At 32.0% G+C, this 24,389-nt stretch overlaps 3 protein-coding genes across 5 annotated transcripts; 1 reads left to right on the top strand and 2 right to left on the bottom strand.

Moving 5' to 3' along the window:
- Positions 1-5,589: 5,589 nt before the first annotated feature.
- Positions 5,590-10,675, bottom strand: LOC112736809 (membrane-associated protein VIPP1, chloroplastic). 3 transcript variants are annotated; one of them, XM_025786427.3, is made up of 11 exons: positions 10,295-10,675; positions 10,100-10,218; positions 9,877-9,987; positions 9,558-9,622; positions 9,393-9,474; positions 8,766-8,840; positions 7,748-7,818; positions 7,573-7,655; positions 6,927-6,991; positions 6,230-6,304; positions 5,590-6,092 (listed from the first exon to the last, which is right to left on the bottom strand). In XM_025786427.3, exons 1-11 carry the CDS (start codon positions 10,413-10,415, stop codon positions 5,973-5,975), a joined length of 987 nt encoding a protein of 328 aa, XP_025642212.1. In that variant the 5' UTR covers positions 10,416-10,675; the 3' UTR covers positions 5,590-5,972. The 3 variants fall into 3 exon arrangements, with proteins under 3 accessions (XP_025642212.1, XP_025642213.1, XP_025642214.1); XM_025786428.3 differs by having other exon boundaries at positions 9,877-9,995; positions 10,295-10,613; XM_025786429.3 differs by lacking the exon at positions 10,295-10,675 and having other exon boundaries at positions 9,877-10,010.
- A 1,194-nt stretch (positions 10,676-11,869) lies between these two features.
- Positions 11,870-13,382, top strand: LOC112732502 (uncharacterized). Its single transcript, XM_025781247.1, has 2 exons — positions 11,870-11,965; positions 12,918-13,382. Exons 1-2 carry the CDS (start codon positions 11,870-11,872, stop codon positions 13,380-13,382), a joined length of 561 nt encoding a protein of 186 aa, XP_025637032.1.
- Positions 13,383-21,542: 8,160 nt separating this feature from the next.
- Positions 21,543-24,352, bottom strand: LOC112736808 (DNA-directed RNA polymerases II, IV and V subunit 8B). Its single transcript, XM_025786426.2, has 4 exons — positions 24,211-24,352; positions 23,749-23,906; positions 22,321-22,409; positions 21,543-21,824 (listed from the first exon to the last, which is right to left on the bottom strand). The coding sequence occupies exons 1-4, from the start codon at positions 24,284-24,286 to the stop codon at positions 21,713-21,715; spliced, it is 435 nt and encodes a 144-aa protein (XP_025642211.1). The 5' UTR covers positions 24,287-24,352; the 3' UTR covers positions 21,543-21,712.
- Positions 24,353-24,389: the final 37 nt, after the last annotated feature.

Here is a 24,389-nt window from a genome sequence, read left to right as displayed (position 1 = left end):
TCTGAACTTAGTTTATTTAATATTTATTAATTATTATAGCAATTAATGAAGGCTAAATAAAATAAGTTCTGACTGTTCATTTTGTCTTCCTAATATTACCGTTGTTTCAGTTTGATATTTTTTTACCCCATGAGATGATAGTGATAATTTTTAAACTAACAATGTTTTCTTTCATTTAAATTAATGTCCATTTGAGATAGATATCAAGGTATATTTAAAGATCAAGAAATTGTGATAAATAAAAATTAAACTATTACATATTCAAATAACGTCTATTTTTTTTTTATTTTGGAAATTATTAAGAGGAAAATGTTTTTCTTGACTAGTTTAATGTCAGCTGCTTAGTCCTTTGGGTTTGGTGAGGACCAATATATATTAAATTATTAATCAAAATAACTAATGTGTTTGTTACTTTGTTTGCACGAAGCTAAGCAGCCACTAGTTAACTTTAATTAATTAGGGTCTACAAGAAATCAAAGCCAATTAGAAGAAGAAAGCAAAGCCTAATACATAAAAAATAAAAAATAAAAAATATCAAATGGATAATGATATATATAATGACCAAGCCCAACAAAAGACAATGTCAACATTATTAATCACTAATGTTTGTAGTGCTCATCATATATACACTATGTAGTTTTCTTTTTTCGCAATTAAATAATATTAAATTATTAATATGAACTATTAGAGCGTTTTTAATAGAGTATTTTTAAAGTATTATTTTTAATTTTTTTAAAAAATAAATTAATTTAGAATTAAAATCTGTATTAAAATTGATTGATGAAATAAAATTGGTATTATCTTAAAAATACGGTGTCACCTTAATAGAAAATTAATAAAATTTTGTTATTTATATAATTATATTGATGAAATAATTAAAAATAATATAAAATTTTAACTAAACTAAAATTAAAATTAGAGGAACAAATTTTACTTTTAATTTTAAATTATTATTTATCACATATAATTTTATAAATATTTATGTATCATTTTATAAAACTTAAAATGAAATTAAAATTTGACCAAGCGTTAGATGCTCTTATTTCTCATTAAGTCTCGTTATCCGTACATGCATAATGAAATTGTCACCAAATAAAGAAATTAGTAACTGCAAGTCAAATTGATTTATTGGGACTCATTAATTAATTAGAGACTTAATAAATGCTAAATAAGATAAGTTTTGGTTTTTTTTTTTTTTTTGTCTCTCTAATATTACTCTTCTCGATCTATATATTGGTAAGAATCTTATAATCACATATAAAAGATATGAATAACAAAAATAATAATAACCAAAATACCCAAACATATAACAATAATAGTAACCAAATTCAAAAGGTTAATAGTAGTGGAACTCATTTTTGTAGATTATATATATTGAATAATATATTTATGTGTGTGTTTGTGGAAATTAATATTGGAATTGAAACTTGAAGTTGTTATAATTTAGAAAAAAAAACGAAGAATTAGAAAAGTATTATTTTTGTTATTCATATATTTTATTTACATTGATTTTTTTTTAATTTTCTTTGATATTTTTCTGATTTTGTTTTTTAATTATGATATTTTAATAGATATTGCAATTTTTTTTTACCAAATATAAGAGACTCGAAAATAAATATGGAGAGACTATGTCATTTGAGCTATTACTCATTGGCTAATAGATATTGCAATTACTTAAATTAAATAACAAAAGAATATATTATTAAATGAATATACGTGAATCATATATTCTGCATTTTGGTAGATCCGTATGCAAGTTTCCATCTATATATAACTAACACACACATCTTGAGCTAAAGTAATAAATAAATAAATAAGATAAAAAGGTATTATGGGATTCAATAAAATAATAATAATTGAGCTAGCTAGTCATCTATGTAAGTATATATATTTAATTTGATGGAGAATATATAATGAATATCAATGACCAGGGCCTTTAGGACTTGGTCCAGAAGCCAAACGCTGAAGCCAAAAAGCCATGGTGTTCTTGGCATGTTCATATGCTGATGAAGATGAAGAAAATGTATATGACTGAAGGTGGTTGGCACTTGCAAAATCCTCTGAATTTGAAGAACCCCTTAATAAAACCCTACCTGCATCCACCCCACTTTGATTATTATGGCTCATCAAAATACCCAAACATATAACAATAATAGTAACCAAATTTAAAAGGGTAGTAGTAGTGGAACTCATTTTTGTAGATTATATATATTGAATAATATATTTATGTGAGAGTGTTTGTGGAAATTAATATTGGAATTGAAGCTTGAGGTTGTTATGATTTGTGAGTAGTGAGAGAAGAAATTGGTGCCTTTTTATAGTGTGGCAAAATGGAGACTGCTAGCTAGTGATAGTGGTAAATTCGAGGTGGTTTTTTTCGACTTTTTTAGTGGACACATTGTTTTGAAGGGATTTAATTAATTGCGTGTTGACCAAGAAATGTTATTGGAGGAAGCTGCCATGCATGTGAATTATGTATGACGTACTTGCTTTGCCGGGTATGTATGTATATATAATAATAATTTCAATTTCTTCTTTGAAAATGTCAAACCCTATGTTACTATATTTTCAAAGATTCAAGTGTTTTTTTCTTTATTGACACAACAAATTTTAACTCTTTAAATATTTTAATATTATAATTTTAAATAATTAAATTTATTTTAATAATTTTTATCAAATTATAGCGTTATACGATTTAAACCATATTATTATTTTATATTTTACCTTTTAAGTTTATTCCTATAATTTTATATAAGATATACATTGATTTGGATATTAAGAAAATATTTTTAATTTTGATGTGCCTATTTTAGTTATTTATGAATTCGTCCATGCTCAAGAGTGAAGACATTTTGGCAAGTAGAGTCGACATACAATTTATGTGATATTGGGAATATTTTGTTTTATCATATATATGAATCATGTTTCCTGGTCGGAAAAAATGGAATTTGACTAACTACACTTCTGTTATATTTGACTATGCCCGAGAAAATGGAAATCATAGTACGGCACACGTAACCTAATGCTGAAAAATTTTAACACACAATAGTTTGGGTGAGGGAATTTAACAACAATTCAACGACTTTTATTGTAGCAAGTCCCAAATTCTAACTCAACAACCCACACGGTTTTTGATAAATCAACCACCCCTTTGAGGGCTGACTCATGCTCACATGTACTTTGTTGAAAACTAAAGAAAACAACAAAATTACTCAAGTCAGAGGCTACTAGGGTCTAGGGGTGTTCAAGAGTTCGATACAACTATACAAGGCATATTTTGCCGGATTTTAATTTGTTATTTTTATCCCATGTTATTTTTGAGTGATTTGGGATTATGCTTGGAGCCATTTGATCTAGTCTAAAGTTATTTTTTTAATAACAAAAAATATATTTTAAAATAAAATTAGTAATATTATATTATATTTTTATATTTTAATTAATATTTTTTATATTATATGATATTATTTTTGTTTTAAAATAATTTATTTTAGTATAAATATGATATAATATTTATTAAATTTGATTTTTAAAAGTAAAATTTTATTACTTTAATATATAAAATTCACAAATTTACATATACTAATTTTATATCAAATCGATCCAATTTATTTTAAATCAATTTCGAGTCGAATCAAAATAAAATCCGAATCTAATTAAATACGCCCAAGCCGACCCATGAACTTTTAGAGGCTACAAATACAGAGAGCTCTGATAGAATTAGTATTGGACTAGTCAAATTAGAGAATTATACTATAAATATGAGTATGATGTAATAATGTGAATAGATATGATGTAATTGGAAACTCTACTTTCTCTCTTGTCCATCACCTTCAGAATTGCAATGCGTCTCCCCTTCTCTGCAGCATCCCCAGCGGCTCCTCCCTTCTCTGCCCTGGGTTTCACTGCTACCAGGAGAACCATCAGCGTCGCGCGTGCCTCTTCCCCTTCCGTCACAGCCTCGCTCTTCGTCCTTGCTCCTTCCTCACACGCCACCCACAGTGGAACGAGCCAACAACCGCACGTGCCGCCATCGCTGGAGAACTCGAGGCTTGGTGTCTTTGCAACACGATCCTAGGGAAATGATGCTGCCATGAGCGGTGGTGGCCTAGCCACTATCGGCGAAGAACGGCGGAACCAACCTTTGCGAAGAGCTCGCGGTTCTCCTTCGTGCAACTCGACAACGTCACAGAATCACCTCCGAGATCGGATGCCCTCGTCCCTTCCTATTTATAATATAATTCTCTAATTGGGCTAGCCCAATACTAATCCTATCTCGGAGGCGATTCTATGATGTTGTCGGGCCGCGTGAAGGAGAATCGTAAGCTCTTTGTAATGGCTGGCTCCGCCATTCTTCGTCGATAGCGGCTAGGCCACCACCGTTCATGGCGGCATCATTTCCCTGGGATCGTGTTGCAGAGGCGCCAAGCCTCAAGTTCTCCAACGATAGCGGTACACGCGGTTGTTGGCTCGTTCCACTGTGGGTGGCACGTGAGAAAGGAGCAAGGACGAAGAGCGAGGCGGTGACAGAAGGGGAAGAGGCACGCGCGACACTGGTGGTTCTCCAGACAGTAGTGAAACCCAGGGAAGAGAAGGGAGGAGCCGCTGGGGATGAGTTAGGCCTTTTTAATAAGAACCAAGTCCAAATCCGTTCTCAGCAAAAATGTGTTAAAAATTGAGCCAAACATTAAAGAAAATTATTTTAATCTGATGGGTCTTGCATTTTTTAAACAATAGAATCTTGGTGGTTAATTTTTTTTTTAATAGTAGCATAGACAATATTATTTTAGGATTACTGGTATTTTTTTTTAATTACCAGTAATTAGAATTTACAATTTTCGTTAGGATTTATATTTTCCTGCAACTTTGAGAACAAAATTATTTTAAAAGGTAGGGTAATAATAAGATTAGTATTGGACTAGCCCAATTAGAGAATTATAAATAAAAATATGATGTAATAACGTAGATAGATATAATGTAATTAAAAACTCTACTTTCTCTCTTTGACCCTAATTCTAAGAATTTCTCTTCTATTCTCTCTAATTCTTGATACAAATTTGTATCACTCTCCCATACCATTGTCCTTTCGGAGAAAGTAGCATAGAAACAAGAAATTATATTTAACTCGCTATTTTATAATCCCATGCTAATTCATGTTTCTTAGTAGGTAAAATAGTAGGTACTATATAATATCTCATAAAATTTGTGTATACTTGGCATCACTTGAATACTTAGTCAAATTCGTTTTACAAAAACTAAAATTATCTAGAATCAGAACGTCTTAACCAATGATCAGGACATTGTTTTTATAATACACCATCGACTGATTAACTAAGTTATTTGAATTACCGCATCTATCTATGTACAACATATAAAAAGCTAATACCAATGTTTATGGTTATTATTTACTATTTTATAATTTTATCATTTTAAGTATTTATGCATAAAAAAAAGCTAATAGATAAAATTTAATATGTAAAATTATACATGAAGCCACTGATGAAAATGTCATCCCATTTTTAACACCCTCCGTCACCAAAGATAAATAAAAGCACAAAAACCTGAAATGTATAAATCTACACCGAAAAACAATTATTGCCAAGCTATCTGGATGATGCTGAACGTTTTAAAAGCACAAGACAGATAGATATCTATCAATCTAATAGAAGGGGCTTAATACATCAAAATCAACAGTTTTCAAGCGCTACTTGGTTTAATTCAGAAAAAGGGGAAAGAAGGAGAGGGGGGGGGGGGGGGGGGGGTTCGGATCTTAGATATACTACAGTATATCAGTGTGCTTAGATGTCACACATGAGCTACAGAAGCATGCAGCTTATCTATTCCATTTTCCATCCAGCATTTGGTTGTAAATAATTTTAATCGCGATTGGCACTTAACTGTACAGTGTTTGATATCTGAAGCATACGAAATTCAAGCATGAAATACGAAGAAACGAAAAAAACATTCCATGCCTTTTAAAAATCCTTTGCTCTTTGCCTCAATTGATCAAGCTCCCTTTCTATCTCAACATCTCGAAATGGAATTCCGGTGTTGGCGCTAGTTGTGCTACTTCTTCCAGGGGGAAGCTCTCCTTTCTGCTTCAAGCAAACAGTTAAAGAATGAATAGTTAAAAAGATATGTAGCATGTGGGAACTAAACAATTTCTCTCCCTTCACTTAGTTTATCATGATATAATGATATTGGAGAAAGATAACAGTCATTCGAAGCATACCTTCGAGCCAACAGAGAGTTCTTTCTTCAGATTTGCAAGGTCATCATCAACTGATGAGCTCTCTAGCATTGCAAACTGCAAAAATCAACAGTTAATGTGTTCATGTTGGGGGGGAATCCATAATTCCAAAAAAATCAAAAAATAAATTGTACAGCCTTTGCAACTTCAAACTTCACAAATTTCATGAATTTAAAGATCAAGGGATGATGCGGCCCTAGATAAGACTCGAGAATCAATCAATTTCACCACCAACTCAGACAATGAATCCAAACACATTTGGAAATTAGAGTTATCCTGTGGTTTAGTGGTTCTAAGCCATACTCAAATCATAATTAACCAAAGGAAAATATTTACAATAGAAAAGTTTGTAACATAATCATTGGAACTCCAGTGTCAATTTTCCTAAGGAAGAACTTCTCAAGAGGTGATTTTCAAAATTTCCAAGGGAGGTGAACTGGGCAAATTAGCATAACTACCTTTGGTATCCCATTAGCAGGCATTTATATACTAACCCAGTGACAAACACAATGAACATAGCTATGATAATATTTTAGAAGAATATATTTTCCATTATTATTATTAGAACATCAATACATTTTATAAACCTAGGCTGGCTTTATTTTTATTTTTCTTTCACAAGCTCAACATGTAACTATATATACAAACTTGAACGTTACATGGTACACAAGTTACCTACCTTCCCTTCAAGATCATCACTTGTTAACTGGCCAAGAGCTTCGGCTTGGGACTCCATTGCCATCACTATCAAGATAACATAAAATAAATACGAAGAAAATAATCTTATATTTCATATATAATAAAAAGCACATAGAAATTTCATGCAAATGGTTCTGGCATACACGCCATTTCCAATTGAGCTACTATTCACATATTGATTAGGCACTTATCATGTCCAACTATACCAACTTCAGTTTTACTCATAAATTACTCATAAACTTCTGTTACCATATATTTTGACTACAATTACATGAACTACAACAATTTAAGAAATAAGAATAGCACACACATAAGGGCATAAAATCTATAAAACACAAGGTATGTGTTCAGCATAATCGTAATAACTCGTGAATATGCAAATAAAACTATTCAGATTGTTGAAATGAATGCAAATGTCAAATATTTTGAACCACTAGAAGCTTCAAGATATCAGATTATATATATATATATAGGAAAGGGGAGCAGGATACAAAGCATAGAACCATTAATATCTTTCTGTCAATCCAATTTAAGCAAGGGCATACATCAAGGATAGACCAGCATAGTATTATTATATATTTATATACCCGAACAACTAATGAGTAATGTCAATAATTTTTATTCACCTTTCTCTTCCATTTTTTCAAAAGCAGACAGAGCACCACTTGTATTGACATTTCCCAGCATCTCACTCACCTTGGTTGAAGTCCTAAAGGAACATTAATCAACAACCAGGATTAAAAGGGATTAGGAATAGACTGTAATAAAATGCGAGTCAATCAGAAAATGGTTTGGACAAACTTTGCAGATTGAGCTCTTGCTTTCAGAGTATCCTTCTTTGATCTCGCCTCCTGTATCTTACTCTCCAGAAGCTACAAGCAATTAACAAAGCAAAAATGGGAGAAACTTACATCACTAGTTATAACAAAAAAATCCTGCGTTATAATTAAAATAGCCCAACAATTTTCAACAGCTTATGGGATTCTGGGAAGATGCAATTTCTTACAAAGCAGCAGAAATACAGCATTGTGTCCACATCCAGCACACAAATTAACATCAATAAATTATTGAACCAACCTGATGCACCCAATTCGAACACTGGGCTACTTATAATTAGCTAGCAATAAAATTAGACTTCAATAAATGATGGGACCATAAATTATTGGTCTAGTACACAAAGCTCGAATATATTAAAGAATTTCTTCTTTTCAACAAAATTTAAAATGCATTATTGACATTAGCATTATAGGCCCACTTTCATTCATTAGGATTTACATTAATATTCAAAACCCAAGTGGATTACTTCTCTTCCTTTCGCACTCATATTCATATCCTTATGCCTATTTCTTTCAGCCATTTCCTGTTTTATATTAGTATACTCAATATAATTTACTTGAAACTTCATAGCTAACCCAGATTTATCATACAATCACAGGAATGGAGAATTTCATATCCAATCGGATGTTGAACCTTAGTGGAAGCCCAACAACTCAATAGGTTATGACTAGGGTTTTCCTAGATATCATCATTGAGATGGTAGAAAGAAAACAAGAAGGTAACATAAGCTTCACACATACAGGTACTCTATAGGTAGGTACACCTAGGATTGGAGAAAACACACATAACAGCTATCCATCCTAAGGAAACCAAGGTGTGTAACAATCTAGTAAGGTTTTAGGAACATACATCCCAATAATCAATACTAATCCAGAGTGACATTCAAAGAGGCAGCACTGCAATTCATCAAAGTGCTTCAAAAATACTTTTATAATACTGATCATTTCAGAGTCTAAATGTACCAACAAAGAATAACATTTACCCGTGTATTGGAGACAAGATTGTCAACAACACTCTTTTGTTGATCAAGTTGGGCTTTCAAAGAACTAGCATTATCCTGCAATATATAAGAAGCATATAATAAGACAACCTTATTATAATAATGAATTGAAATATATAAACAAAATCACTTCACAGATATTAAGTATTAAAAGGTCTTTTCACTACTGAAGAAATTTGAACTAACATCAGATAATCACAAAACCTTATAACAGGACATGACAACCTTAATAGTCAATTCACATCATAGACGTATACATTTGACTATTATAATAAATCACTTGCGTACACAACAAAAAGAAGAGTTAGGCATGCTTGTAGGAAAGAGAATTTGATACAGCAATACATCACTTGGGTAGACAAAGGAGTTCCCATCGACCTTTAAGAAATGCTTGTATGAATGGGAACCATAGCAAGTATAAGTAAAAAATGTTTCAATTCAATTAATCAAAGGAAGGGAGGAAAAAATACTACCGCATTTAACAAGGAAAGGAAATTAAAAAACAAAACTTCATTTGATTATTTGCACATCCCTATATGTAAAAAAAATCCTCTCCAAAAACTAGTAACTCAAAAGAGCAAAAGTCCCCCAGAGGATAAGGGAACGTACTGCATAAGATTTGCGTCTTTTAAGTGCTTCACGGGCAAGATCTTCCTCACCTTTCTGAAGAGCAAGTTGTGCTTTACGGTACCTACATCATATTTAAAGCACAAGGTGGTATTTATACACATAAGGTCATAAGTAAATTAAGATAATAATTCTTTCATACATTACCACTCTTCAGAAGCTTGTTCTGCTGCTTTGTATTTATTTTCCAACCGCTTTTGAGATGCCAACACCTTAAGATAGAATATGAAGCAAAAAAAAAAATGACATAAGCATTGCTTCTTTTTTTTTTTTTAACGTCTTTTCAGCTTTCAACTGTTATAGCTAAACCTCAAATAGTTCCCAATAGCTTCTTTTTTCTCGTTTTTTTTGGGGGATAAAAATCAATAACTAATGCCTTGTCATAAAAAATATTCAAAACAAGCAAATAAAAACAACGAAGCAACAAAAACAAATAATTCTGAAGAAACAAAACGGAGTAACTAACTTGTGCTGTAGCTTGACGCATTTTGGTCAAGTCATCGTTCATCTCAAGCACGGCTTGCTCCAATATCTTCTCCGGATCTTCAAATGAACTAATGATTGCATTTGCGTACGACTGCATTACTAAGATGACAAAATCTAACCATAACGATAAATAACAATGAGAATATTAAATCTAAACCTAAATATTTTCTCATAAAAAAATTCCCAGTGTTCGTGTTATTCACCTTCACAACTCTGGCGAATCTATCAAACAGGTTCATTCGAGTACCAAGAGCTCCACCTCCATTCGTGGAACAGGAAGATCGCAGAGGCTTCACAACCTTCACTCCTCTAAGCTTCACAACTTCAAGCACAAGAACAATCGAAGTTAGTGAATAAGTTAATTTCAACGAATCGTAGGACAATAAAACACGTGTTACCTCCGTTGCCGAAGAAGGAAGTGGTGAGAGGAGGTTTCTTGGTTAGCGAGGTAGACGACGAAGAAGAATAATGAAATGGCGCCGGGGGTAATCCTGTAAATATGTGAAGCTTCGACGCCATTTTTTTCTTTTCTTTTTTATTTTGGAAAGTGATGAGTGATGAGAAGAGGAGTGTTGCTTTGGCTGAAATGGGAGGATGAAGAAGAAAACGATAAGAATCGGAAGATATTGAGAATTTTGGGAACACTCCTCAACCTCACTCCTCTTACAGTATTTTTTTTTTTGTTTCCTACGGTATCCCCCAACCCGACAGGTCAAGGATTAATCCGTCGCGGATCTGAGCTCTATTTAAGGGTCTGCCGCTGGCCAATGGGTTGCTGCATGCACAAGGTGACACTCCTCTTACAGTATAACAGTACAGCTACCACGCTCGCTACTTTCTTATTAATGGGCCTGATCCTGGGCCTGAACATAATTGGGCCAACAAGAATAAGATCACTGTTAACCAAAAAGTCAAAAACCATAAAAAGGAGTACACCAAAAACAAAACCCGTAAAAAGGAGGGTCGTCCTCTTGACCAAATACCATGGTTAGAGCTGAAATTGAGTCAAGTCAGCTCATGAGCTAATTCAAACTCGACTCGTTAATAGTTCGATAAGATGAGCTAGTGAGCCAAGTTTGAGCTTGGAATTGAGCTCGTAAATTAAATGAGTCGAGTTTGAGCTTGGATAAGCTCAAACTGACTCGATTATATATATACACATATCCTATATGCATTTAATCTATATTTTTAATATTATATATATACATATGAAATAGTAATATATAATTTTATATATATATATATATATGATCTTAATTATTTGAAATTTTATATTTATTTTTTATATATAATTTTGATGTAGGACATCAATAAAAAATTTATAATTTATTGATAGATAGAAATATATAAAATTAATCTTTTTAAATATTTTTTAAAATATATAAGTTATAATTTATTGATATAGAATTATAGATTAAGTATTTATGTTTCTATAATTTGAGTCAGCTCGTGAGCATTCGGTGAGCCGAGTTTGAACTTACGAAATATGCTCGATTATTAATGAGTCGAGCAATGAGCGAAACTCAATTTTTGTGAGCCGAATTTGAACTTGGTCTAACTCGACTCAGCTCGACTCACTTCCAGCCCTAACTATGGTAATCCTCACCACAGACAAAAATATGTTGATGTTTATAAAAAAAAAAAACGCCCAAAGAAATTATTTTAAAGCGAGCAATGTTCGTTTTATTAGGCAGAAAAATCAAGAAAATACTACCATCAAAGAGTGGTGAAAACTTACATATAATTATTTTTATATAAAATTAATAGTTAAAAATTATTGACTCACATATAATTGTTTTACGTAAAATTGATCATAATTAAAAATTATTAAATAATATTTTAATTAAATATATTAAATTATTTAATAATTCTTAATTATTAATTTTATATAAAAATAATAGTACCTGAACTTTTATCTTAATTAAAAGACATGACATCAAAAAATAAAAAATGTCAAATCTTCTTAAATTATTATGGAGTATTATGGAGCTAGCTCCCTTGAGAAAGAGGTTATTCGACCTAGCTCCCTGCAAGAAGCATTCCTTTCAAGATTTGTCAAGGATGCAAAAGTAGGTTTCGACTGTGACAATAAATGACGACGTGAGTATAACAAAATAAATACAAATCACAAAATAAAATATTACCGTAGAAGTGGGAGGTCTAACGATTTTTTTGTGACTTACTGGGACCAGATCTCAATATAGAACATCAATAAACTCACGTTTTTTCGACCAGAGAATGGCATCGCTGGGATTTCTCTCTCCTTCGACCACCTCCTTTCTTAGCATTGGATTTTTTAGGAGCATGATTCTCGTCAGAATCATCCGAATTCTCTGTGGGTTTTTTAGGATCGGAGCCTACTCCGACAATCTTGGTAGGACGCAGCTAAAACATAAAAATAATTAAATTATATATAGAAGCAACAAAGTAAAATTGCACAAAAAAATGTGATACTAGAAAGATATTTGGTGATCTTCCGTAGTACTAATAAGGTGGTAACTGGTAAGTATGAAATATGTATTCTCAAAAAAATTATAAAAAATATATATTTAATGAAAAATTATTAAATTTTAAGAAAAAATTATGATTATAAAAAAGTATCAAAATTCAATTTTTAAAGCATTTTTTGATAAAAACATATTTAATATTGAATTAAAGCATTTTTTGATAAAAACATATTTAATATTAAATATTTTTATTGCATTTTTAAATTATTTGAAGACATTTTTATCGATAGAAAAATTCGAATATATTTTCGAGTGCATTTTTTGTAGTTTACCCAAACTTTATAATTGTTTTCTTTAGAAAAAATATTTAAAAAATAAAAATCCATCCAAATATAAGATATCCAAATCCAATCCATTAGAGTCACCAAAAAAAAAATTCAATCCATGATCACCTCATCTTCTATATAAAATCTCACCAAACTTAAATCATGTGAACATGATTAATCTGTTGAATATAAATATGGCAATTTCCAAAAATTTAAGGTCATAATTAGGGATTCGGTCTCAAAAAAAGAATAATAATGTAAATACCATTGACACTGACATTGATGAGAACCAAGTTAACGACGAAGAGATTCAGCCACTGCCACCAACATGCGGTATATGCACCCTCCCTATATCTGTCGGCAATGTCTTCAACAACAACCACCATTGCATGCACCCTCCCTATTACTGCCATAACTGCATCAGCCGCTACCTCGTTTACTACGCCCGATTCGTCACTGCACAGAACGTCCATTGCCCTGACTTGAAATGCACCGTAAAGTTAGATCCAATGGCATTCAAGATTCTCATCCCCGAAAATATCTTCGATAAATGGTTTGATACAACAGTCAAATCGGCACTCCTTTCGATGGAGTATCAGTGTTGCTGTCCTTTCTACTCAGAATTGGTCATCAATGAGTGTAAAGATAAGTCTGTGAGAAAAGTGAAGTGCCCTAATTGTAAGGAGTTTTGCTTGAAGTGTCAAGTTCCTTGACATCATGATAAAAGCTGTTATAATCATGGTGTGCACGATAACGATGTGAAGTTTGCGAAGCTTATTTGTAAGAAACAATGGCGTAAATGTTCTCATTGTTCTTGTTGGGTTGAGCGAGTTAATGGATGTAATTTCATTTATTGCAGGTATAATTAAGTGTGAAACTTTTTTATTTTCTTTTTTCTTTTACCAATTCTTATCCATATCTACATATTTCTTAGTTTGATGGTAGGTTTTAAAAAATTAATTTGTAAATTTGTTTGATTTTTGGATTTACTGGATTTTAATGGATGGTTTAATTGGATTTGAATGGATAAAATGTTTTAAGGTTTGACTTGTGAGTTTGATAGTATTTAATGAAAGATTTTATTGGATTTGAGTGGACCTAATTATATTTTAATTAGTGAAAATTTATGTGGAGTTGATATTTAAAAATTATTAAATAATTTAATAATTTTGATTAAATAATTATTTTAAAATTTTTAATTATTAATTTTACATAAAGATAATTGTATATAAATCTTTATTATTTTAATTTGATGGTAGATTTTTGAGGGTTTGATTTTTAGAGTTATTGGCTTCTAATAAGAAACTTGATTGGAATTTTTATTTTTTATTTTAAAATTTTAAAATTTAATTTTGACGTAGCATGAAGAAAATTTTGAAAAAATATGTAGTTCATATATTCATATATCAAAAGAAAATAATAAATTTATTTTTTTAGTGAATATTATTTTAGTTTATGAAGTATGCATTATTTTGATGTGGAATAAATTAATAATGTTGGTGATACATTAATAATGTAGGTGCGGGTTTACTTCTGCTATATATGTGAAAAAGATTATTACTCTGATAATTGTCTGGACTCTTTGCTGCATATGTATCTGGAGACCTTTGAAGAGAAAATTTCAAAAGTAGGAGTTCTATTGGTGTTAGCATTCTGGGTTTGTTAATTAATGGACTAATAGTTTATAAAGAGTTAATATTTAAAGTGGTCTATGAATTTGTATTTAAATTTTTATGTCGTTCTTGAATTTAAAATTGTTTTAAATTTGTCTCTCAATTTAATAACAATGACGTCGTTGGATAGAGGCCACGTTAGAAGTCATGTTGTACTGATAAAATATTACTATTTCATTTTTTTGCGCTTTAATAGAACATAAACAACATCTTGAAACAACAATATTTTATCAGTCTAGCGTGACTTCTGACGTGGCCTTTATCCAGTCAGATCATCATTTTGTCACCGAAAAGCATTTTAGGGATAACCATTGTTAAGTTCAGAAATAAAATTAGGACGATTTTAAGTTTACGGATGACACTAAAACTTGACTGCAAATTTATGAAGCACTTTAAATATTAATTCTTTTATAAAACCCCATTTATAATCCCAAAATTAGTTTTTTCAATAGTGGTTGACATTTTTAATGTATTTTATTTTATTATTTTTTTAAGAAACAAACAATGTTTATCTCCTTCCTGTTATATGCAAATAAAAGCTCTTTTTCCTCCAATCAGAAGAGAAGTTAGTTAAGCTTGGATGATACAGTGTATAAGAATAAATGATGATATATTTAGTAAAATATTTAGAGATGAGTAAAATATTACTCACTCTTAACCTTTTTTAGTTAAAAAATTAAGATAACATGAATTGATGATAATATAAATAATAGAAATTTTGAATCAAATTAATATTTTGTAATAATTATATTTTAACAATATACAAAAATAATTCTACCAATAAAATTATAACTATTTTTTAAAAAATTATCTAATCCATTAGATATCTATTCTTGGAATTTCCTATTAATAAGAAATTCCAACAGTGCTGGTTCCATTTTCTTAATGAACCAATAGTTCATAAAATAAAATTTATGATATGAAAGTTAGTTTTTTCAATAATTGTTGATATTTTTAATATATTATTTTTTTTATTAAGAAACAAACCATGTTTATATTCTTTCTGTTAAACGTATACAAAAATATGTTTTTCTTTTCGAGGATTTTTTTTACAAAATAAAAAAATTAATTATTTTCTTCAAAACAAATTTTTAACTTTATTTTTGTAAATACGATTTTTTTTTGAATTAGCAGCAAGTTCGTCGCCTCCGGCGAACTCTATAATGAGTTCGGCACATTATATAAACAGTGTGGGACCATTTTGGTTTGTCACTTTCTCCTTCTATTCTATCTTCTAGAATTTTTCTGTTACTTTTTTCTGCCTTTTCGACATCCGTAAAGTTTATTGTGGATGACAGTCTAAGTTCCAGGTTAATAAATAACAGTCTATTTTTTTTTATGTTAAGTTGGTTTACTGCTTACATGTTAGATAAAATTGTTAGGTATAGATCGTTTATTAGTTAAAATAATAGATTTATTATTTACATATTACTTATAGGTAGATGTACTTTTTAGTGTTGTTATATTAGGTATATTATTTTATGCTACCGTTTTTTAATATAGTGGCTATGTATCATCATGTAAAAGAATATAGGAAAGTACATTATTAGATAATTTAGTTATTTGTATAGCATTGTGTTGTGAGTTAGAAGGTAATTAGGTGAGCACTAAAATTTAAGGTTAAGTTACTTATAAATTAATATGACGACGCCAGTTAAGTAGGTTAAGCTTAAAATTAGTAAGTTTATAAGCCATTTTTCATTTAGTTAATTTTTTAATAATATAGTATGTGATTTTATTTTAGTAGATTGTGTTTCGATGGAGCAGCAGTTATTGGATTATGAACATGAGATGTATAGATTGGATCAGGTTGAGCACATCGTTGGGAGGCTTGATCGAGTGGTATAATTTTTTAACCCCTTTTTTTTTATTTTATTATAGTGAAGAAAAAAGTGAAGAGTGAAGTGAACTTGCTATTGTATGTATTGAAGGTACCGTTCTTTGTTAAAAATTATTTTTTTTTTGTTTGGTAGGCGCCTCGGATCTTGCACACCAAACGGAACTTGATGACACGGCCGACGGAGCAGATTAGGCCATATATGAGACGAGCCGGTTTTGAGTACGTCGCATACATGGTGGAGTTTGAGCATGATTGGTCGCTTACCTCGGCATTGATAGAGAGGTGGAGGCCTGAGTCTCATACGTTTCATTTGCCATGCGGAGAGATGACCATCACCTTGCAGGACGTGGCATATCAGTTGGGATTTCGGATTGATGGTGATCCTGTCAGTGGATGCATCGGTGGGTAGGAGCAGCACCACCAGGGACGGACCATTGAAGAGTTGTGTGAGCAGATATTGGGTGTTGTTACTGGCCCAGAGGACAGACAGTCACAGACTAAGTGGACTATCAAGCTTACTTGGTTCCACAACACGGTTTGTGGAGAGCTAGAGCAGGATGCCACAGAGGAGCGGCTGATGAGGTATACTAGAGGATACATCATGCAGTTGATCGGCGGTATCCTCTTCCCCGATGCATCTGACTCTCAGGTGCATATCAGGTGGCTTCCCCTGCTGGAGGACCTTGATGCATGTGGCCGGTTGTCGTGGGGCTCTGCTGTGCTGGCATGGCTGTATCGCCAGATGTGTTGGGCCACAGAGCATGGCCAGCGCAACCTGAGAGGATGCGTCAGCCTGATGCTTTCTTTGGGCCTACCACCGTATTCCGTTAATACGGCCTGATGGGTTTGATGCTCGTCGCTTTCCCCTGGTCGAGAGGTATCATAAACACTAACCAAAGTTATTTAAGTAATTATTATATAGTTTATTAAAAATAAAGGCTAAAATGTTATGGTTGTTGGTTGTGTAGGTGGGTTCAGTACCGGCCGGACAATGCCACAGGCGAGGCACAGGTTGAGGTAGTACAAGCGTACGTTGAACGGGATTGGGATGATGAATGTAAGTTATTAATGTTTATTTCTAAGAAATTAATGTTTAGTTATCTGTTGTACGTATTGCGTATGATTATTTGAAGTTTGATGTGCATCTGTGTTATGTGAACACGTTGAGTGGACGCCATATGCTGACCCGCAGCTTTTTGGCCTAGTTCCACCGGCGATAGCAGAGGCAGATGCCTCGGCGGCGGTTGTTTGTCCACTGCTGTACTTTGCTATCGTCGAGTGGCATCAGATGGACCGGGTGGTACGTCAGTTCGGTGGCCTGCAGCACATTCCCACTAGGCCACTGAACATTGACGACATGCACAGGCTGGACGAGAGATTCGGTCGTGGCGAGTGGTTCCCGCATCTGCTTGGTGGCTGTCACAAGGCTTGGGCCAACCATCGTCTACCGATATATCATCATATTGACATGTAGCCGTCCCTCCCGTACATGACATGGTACCTGCAGTGGGCCCACACAGAGTTATTCGGTTTGGGTGACCATTATTTAGTGCCTGCTGGGGTGGTGCCTGAGGACCTGCCCATACATCATCCACTTGCTCCAGACCTGCATCAGCCACGATTGTGCCACTAACTGCACCCAAGTACCTAAATTGGACATACTTTAGTCGGCTTTTTGTACACGGCTAAATTAATGGCGAATAAATAAACTGGAAATAAATCTTACCAGGCAAGTACATTTGCATAGCGAATAACCAACGAGGAAGCTCTTTGTATGACTCTTCCCAATCGCCATATATTCTAGCTATGACTCTCTGTTTTGCAAGTCAAACCTTTCTGTACGACGCCTTGTAACCAAAGTGATTCTCCACACCTCCTTGTAGAACCCTGATGCTGATTGTTGGATCGGCCTTGACCATCGTGAAAATGTGTTGTGCAATGACATTCGAATCCAACCTACGATGATCTTGCCCTATCGAAGTTTGTACGCAAGTATCAGGACCGGTGTATCTCCTAACCTCCCATCTTTCTTACTTTCGGCGATATGATATAAGTATGCTCCAATTACAACCGGGTCCGAACTGGATACATCTTGCATTGTACCTCCAATGGTCACTCTCTACTATTTTGTACTCCACGGCTTTCCTGATGTTGTACTGCTTAATTGCCAACATGACTTCTTTCTTACTCCCAAATTGTTGTCCAACCTCAAACTTGTTGCTTGGGCCTTCTTCGGGACCTCCTTGGGTGAACGACCAATCCGATGTCATTGCATCTAGATTCAATCTAGTGAAATGATCCGACCGGTCATATGGTTGAGAAATGGCAGGCTATGTCAGAGCAATCTGTGTGTCACCGTAGTAGTTCATCTCCTCTTCCTCGTCACCATCATCAGGGATTTCGGGTGGTTCTTCGTCAACATCCTCTCCTTCATCGTGGTTGACTTCGTACTGCTCCATCATCGGATCTCTGATACTAGAACTGTCATGACTTTCAAGACCGTCATCCATTAAGTCAACGTTACGAACTTCAACATTAGACCCCTCCTGACTACCCTCAGATGGCATATTCAAATCCACCATCGTTCTTCTGATAGTTCGTCTAACAACGCCACCCGTTGGACTATCATTGATAGTATTTGCAGATGATCCTCGGCCACCAAAGTCAACAAGAAACGCGTATAACTCCAACAGATGAATATTGGTCCATTTGTTGTGCCACGACCTTATAAGTTGTACGTCCTCGTCGTCGCGCAACCGATACCTAATTCAAAACAACACAAATATCGCTCACAACGACGGTGTGATAAATATACTTGCAACAGAGACAAAGAAAACACAACTATAATTTAATATACCTTTTATAAAACAAATTGCCATCCAACTCGGTAGGATATCTGTAATAATTTTTTTTCACCTTTTTAGATTCCTGCTGCCCGAGGACATGCAATATCAAACTCTTTAAAGCTGTTAAACTGTTGACTTCCGTTGTCATATACGTAATTATCGGCTGGCCCGATCTAAAGATAATTGAACCTTCTTCATCATACACTATTTCACCATCGTAATGAATGGATAACAATGAATTTTCTGACATCGTAGCAATAACAATAACAGTAAGAAAGAAGAAAGTAATTAGAGAAGTTGTGACTGCTTGAGCTCCAATGGACCTGCTTTTATTGCCGAACTCATCATAGAGTTCGCGGCGCAGGGGGAGGCGGCGAACTCTATATAAATTATAGAGTTCGCTGGGGGTGCAACGAACTCCATAATTTATATAGAATTCGCCGTTAATTTTTTTATTTTATAAACAAAAAAAATCCTTCTTTTCAATCCAATATTTAGGGTCGATTTAATAAAGCTTTTACTTTTTGAAATAGTTTATTAGAGTTGATTTTTAATTTTTTTTTTCAAAAATTGTAAATTTATAGTACTTATCTTTGCTGAATCAAATTATAATCTCATATATCTAATATATGAAGTTTTATTAGATTTTTTAAATTTTAATAAATACAAATTAATTTTAAAAAGTATAACTTTATATACTTTCAAAAATATTTTTAAATTTTAAAAGCTACAAATATAAATACATAATTTTTCTATTTACTAACACAAAATAAAATATTTGTGCTTTTGAAAAGCTTTTTTTTTTTTTTAAATTCTACTAAACCAAGCTTTAGTCATAAAAGAATTAGAGCTGAGTAAAATATTCACTTTTAACCTTTTTTATTTTCTAATAATTGTTTGTTTCTATTAGAATTCAAATAGTTGGAGTTGAATCCTAAATTCCTAATATCATGTTACTTAATTTATCCATCAATTATAAATAGGTTTAATTACTCTATTGGTCCCTATAGTTTCGCGAAATTTTCAATTAAGTTCCTATACTTTTTTTTTTTTTAATTGAATCCTTGCACCAATTTTTTTTTTTAATTGGGTCCCTACACTTTTTTTTCTTTTATTTAGGTTCCTATATTAATTCTTTTTTTTTAGTTAGGTCCCTATAAAATTAAGTCAATTACTACTAAAAGGGACTTAATTGAAAAAAAAAATAGACTGAGTTTAAATATATTAAACTTTTAATGTATCAATTTTATCTAAAATAAATACTTACTTAAAACTCGATAGACTGAGTTTAAATAATGTACCGCAAGAAGAAGGGAAAAAAAAAACTTACCGTACAAATTATATGTCTTTATAATTTTTTTTTGGTGACTATATGTCTATTATTTTGTTGCAGAGTTTTATTTTAATAAATTATTAGAATAAAAAGAATTATGATGCAGATCTTACACATGCATCGAATTATATATTGTCACGTTAACAAAAAAAAAGATAAAGAATTTGTTTGGATGTTATTAAATTGATAAAAAAATATTTTTATTTTTAGCGTCTTTAATAAATTTTTAGTAGTAAAAATAAAACATTAGAAAAAAAATATCTTTTTTGAAAAGGTATAATTTATATATTTTTAAAAAAAAATATTAAAAAAAAGATGTTTTTCACATAATAAATAAACAAAAAATACTTTTATAGAGTTATTCCCAAACATCATTGATAAATAAAAATATCTTTTTGCATGAGATATCTAAACATAAAATTACTTTTATTTTTCTATAAGATCTTTTAAAAAAAATAATTTAAAAAAAATATTTTCTTAAAAGCTCACTCAAATAAACCCAAAGTATTATTTTAATCCTCAATATTTGAGTCTAATATTAATTTAATTCTTAATGTGTCAAACTTCATATTTTAGTTCTAAAATATTTTAAATAGATTTAATATTATCTCACTATTAAATTTGACACAAATAATTAATATTTTAAACAATTAATTTAAGTACATAAATAAACCCATTAATGATTACTAATATAAAAAGCTTTCTCATTAATTTTGGTACATTAATAATTGATTACTAAATTTTGTATGAGAGAGAGAATTAGACAACATAGTATACAATAATATTTTGGCCCTATTTTTCTAACAAATAAAAAATATGACTTAACAACAAATAATGTTAAACGTCCACAACACCTTTTTCCATTAATTATTCATGTTAAGTTTAATAATAAAACAACATTGAACTGATCCGAAAATTTTTTACCCTAAAATAAGATATTTAAAATATTAGAAACTAAATTAGGATTTGATCCAAATGTTAGGAAGAAAATAATATTTTATCATTAACAAAAATAACTATATTTTTTATTGACTACGTAATAGTTATCCAACAAAATGTTTTAAAAAATAAAAATATAATTTATATGATAAAGTGACTTCCCTTCTATCACAAAAATTCTTTGTTGAGTTTTGTACATGTAGAAGAATTATTTTTCTAAGAATTTCATTAAGGAAGAAGAATAAGCTAAAAGAAATTTTACTCACCTTAAACAATTTGGTTAGAGTAAGATTAATATCTAGTTAGCATGAAGATTAACAGTATATGAATTCTTCTAACATGTAATTACAAAAAGGTGCCGATAACCAAAATTTTCAGATCCCTTAATTTGTTTTTCCTTCACTAGTTCTCATCATACTTTCCTCATGAGAAGATAAAGCTTCTGATCAAGCTCAAACTTGTTGCAATGAGAGGGATCTCCCTTCATCATCATCAGAAGCCCACCAAATGAAATAAGAACCTCCCTGTAAATAATACAATGCAACAAATCAAATTACCATTGTGAATACCACAATCAAATTATAATCTAATAGTCATGTATATATCAATAATTTATGCTTATGATAAAAAATAATCTCACAATCATTTTGGTTTTCAACTTTCAATTACTGAGCAGTTATATCGAGACAATATGCGTCAATCGGAATCATACAAGTTCATGTTCCTAACTATTTTAAAACAAATTCAGGTAAGGGTGTGATCATGAGTTGGGATCTTAAAGGACGAGGGCAGGCGAATAGCTGAATAGCATGATGAGTTAAGTATATTCTATTTTACTTTTCGAGTCATTCGCTTCTTCAGCTCCCCAATTCGAAAGGAAGAGGTGTCTATAGTTAAGAGGTCACTAGCATCCAAATGGCGAATTAGCAATTAACAAAAGTTACATAGAAACTAAAATAAATGTTAACAAGCAATTCCTTTCTTCATAATCTTATACTTTAAAACTGGTAAGGGACATACACATTTTCACGCGTTGAATCCTCTGTTATCTTGTAGAGCTTCCCATGCATGACGTATTCAAAATTGTCAGCGAGTGAGTGCCGATTGCCCTGAAAATAGAAACGGGGAAAAAGAAAAATAAAGAACTTCTGTGAGGGAAATTATGGACTATCGAATTGACAAGTAGGAAGGAGAACAAAACTAACAAGGGGCAAGGGGAGTAATGGTTGTAAATTGGTTTACGACAACAATTTTCTCATACAACCTTACTTTATTCTAAGCCTAGAATTTGTTTTCTAAGAAGGATATAAAGTGGTTTGAGGTTTGTAAAATGTGATTAGTCATGTGACACTAGATCATTAACAGGTTATAGATGAGCAATGAAACTCTCTTAAAGTCCTTGCATGTCTGAGGTCAAGTTCTTTGCATCAGTCACAGTACCTAAATACTAAGGTACAAAGATTCTCCATCATATAATATATTCATGGCCCATGTTCTGTTGGATACCAGAGCTAAATGGAACAGAATAGCAACTAAAATTTGAAGATGAGAAAAGAGTGGAATTAAACACTATCATTTATCTTTAGATAATAATGAAGAGAATATGACTGAGTGGAAAAATTAGACACACTCAAATACAAGGAGAAAATTAACACTACTTTTTAATGTGTTAAAATTATACTCATACTAACAAAACCAAATTAGGAGAGACCTAATAATGTCTTTCTATAATTACACTCACCAATTAAATTTGATTCTTCCTACACTTCTCTCGACTTCCTATATATATAAATATGGCGGTAATGACCAGAAAAAAACACATTCTGACCATTACATTATTACTCTTTATGATACATGATGATTTTGGCTTCCTTTAGGACACAAATCTGCTGACAGATGTAGTTTATGCTTCCAACTTAACACTTAACTTTATCACTGGCAATTATTATGTCTAAACTGATCTTGGTTCCTTTTTTTTAATCAAAAGATCGCGTTGATTATTCTTCACATATTCTAGCAAATCCAAAAATTTTATATAGATTGGGCGACCGGAACACCTTCCCAGCAGAAAATTTGGCAGAAAACAAACCACTTTCACTGCATCAACCACATGTTCATGCGTCTTCCCCCCACGTATGATTCAAGTCCCAAAAACATGAAGAACAAAAGCTCCCCAACAACCATATTAAATGCTTTATTTCTACCTTATACACTCTACTAATTATCTCTAACTAACCAACTAGATAACACACTCTTAACTAACTTATACTAATGGTTACTAGCGAAAAAAGAACAAAGATTGACATACAAACTATTGAATATACCGGGGCAAAAAGTCATATTCTAAATGGGTACGTGTTCTATTTTACCATGGTTCACTTGACAATCATAACAATCATTTATCAGAAAACAAAGGTGTCCTGTATAGAGAGAAAGAGATATAATTACCCCAATATAATAGCCAGTGTCTGGTGTTCCATCAAGATTAAGAGTTGGAACAAGTAAAAGGGCGAATTTCTGTCCAACCTTTAAAGGATACACCTCAGAATTGATGTCTAGGTGCATGAACATGTCAAACCTCTCACTTCTTGCTTCAATGCGTGTTACTTCGATTAACACAAAAACAAACATTGAACCATCAGAATCAGATACACACGCCAAAACCCAAAGCTTAATGTCTCCAACAACAAACAAGAAAACGCACACTCATCAGAAAGCACATAATATAGCCACACACACACACACACACACACACACAGAAAGAAGCTAACTTTGAAATGAAAACGAGGACCCATTTACAGATAGTGTAAGAAAAACATCATAGGAAGGCGAAAAGCTTCAAAGATCATAAACAGAGATAATTGAATATATGGGTGTATGAAGAAAATGAGGAGAAAGAAAAAAAGCTACCTTTATCGAAGTATTTCTTGTCATCGGGGTTGAGTTTTTCCACTCTGAAGATATCATCAAAAAGAACGTCCACCATTTCGCAATTTCTTCTTCCTTTTCACCGCACTCAGTAAGAAATTTCTGGGTACTGTAGCTACGTAAAATTTTGGGGCCTTTTATACTAACTACTAATACCCTAA

This window comes from Arachis hypogaea, chromosome 13 (assembly GCF_003086295.3).
Source record: "Arachis hypogaea cultivar Tifrunner chromosome 13, arahy.Tifrunner.gnm2.J5K5, whole genome shotgun sequence".
Lineage (NCBI taxonomy): Eukaryota > Viridiplantae > Streptophyta > Magnoliopsida > Fabales > Fabaceae > Arachis > Arachis hypogaea.
This window is presented reverse-complemented; position numbering and strand designations above follow the sequence as displayed.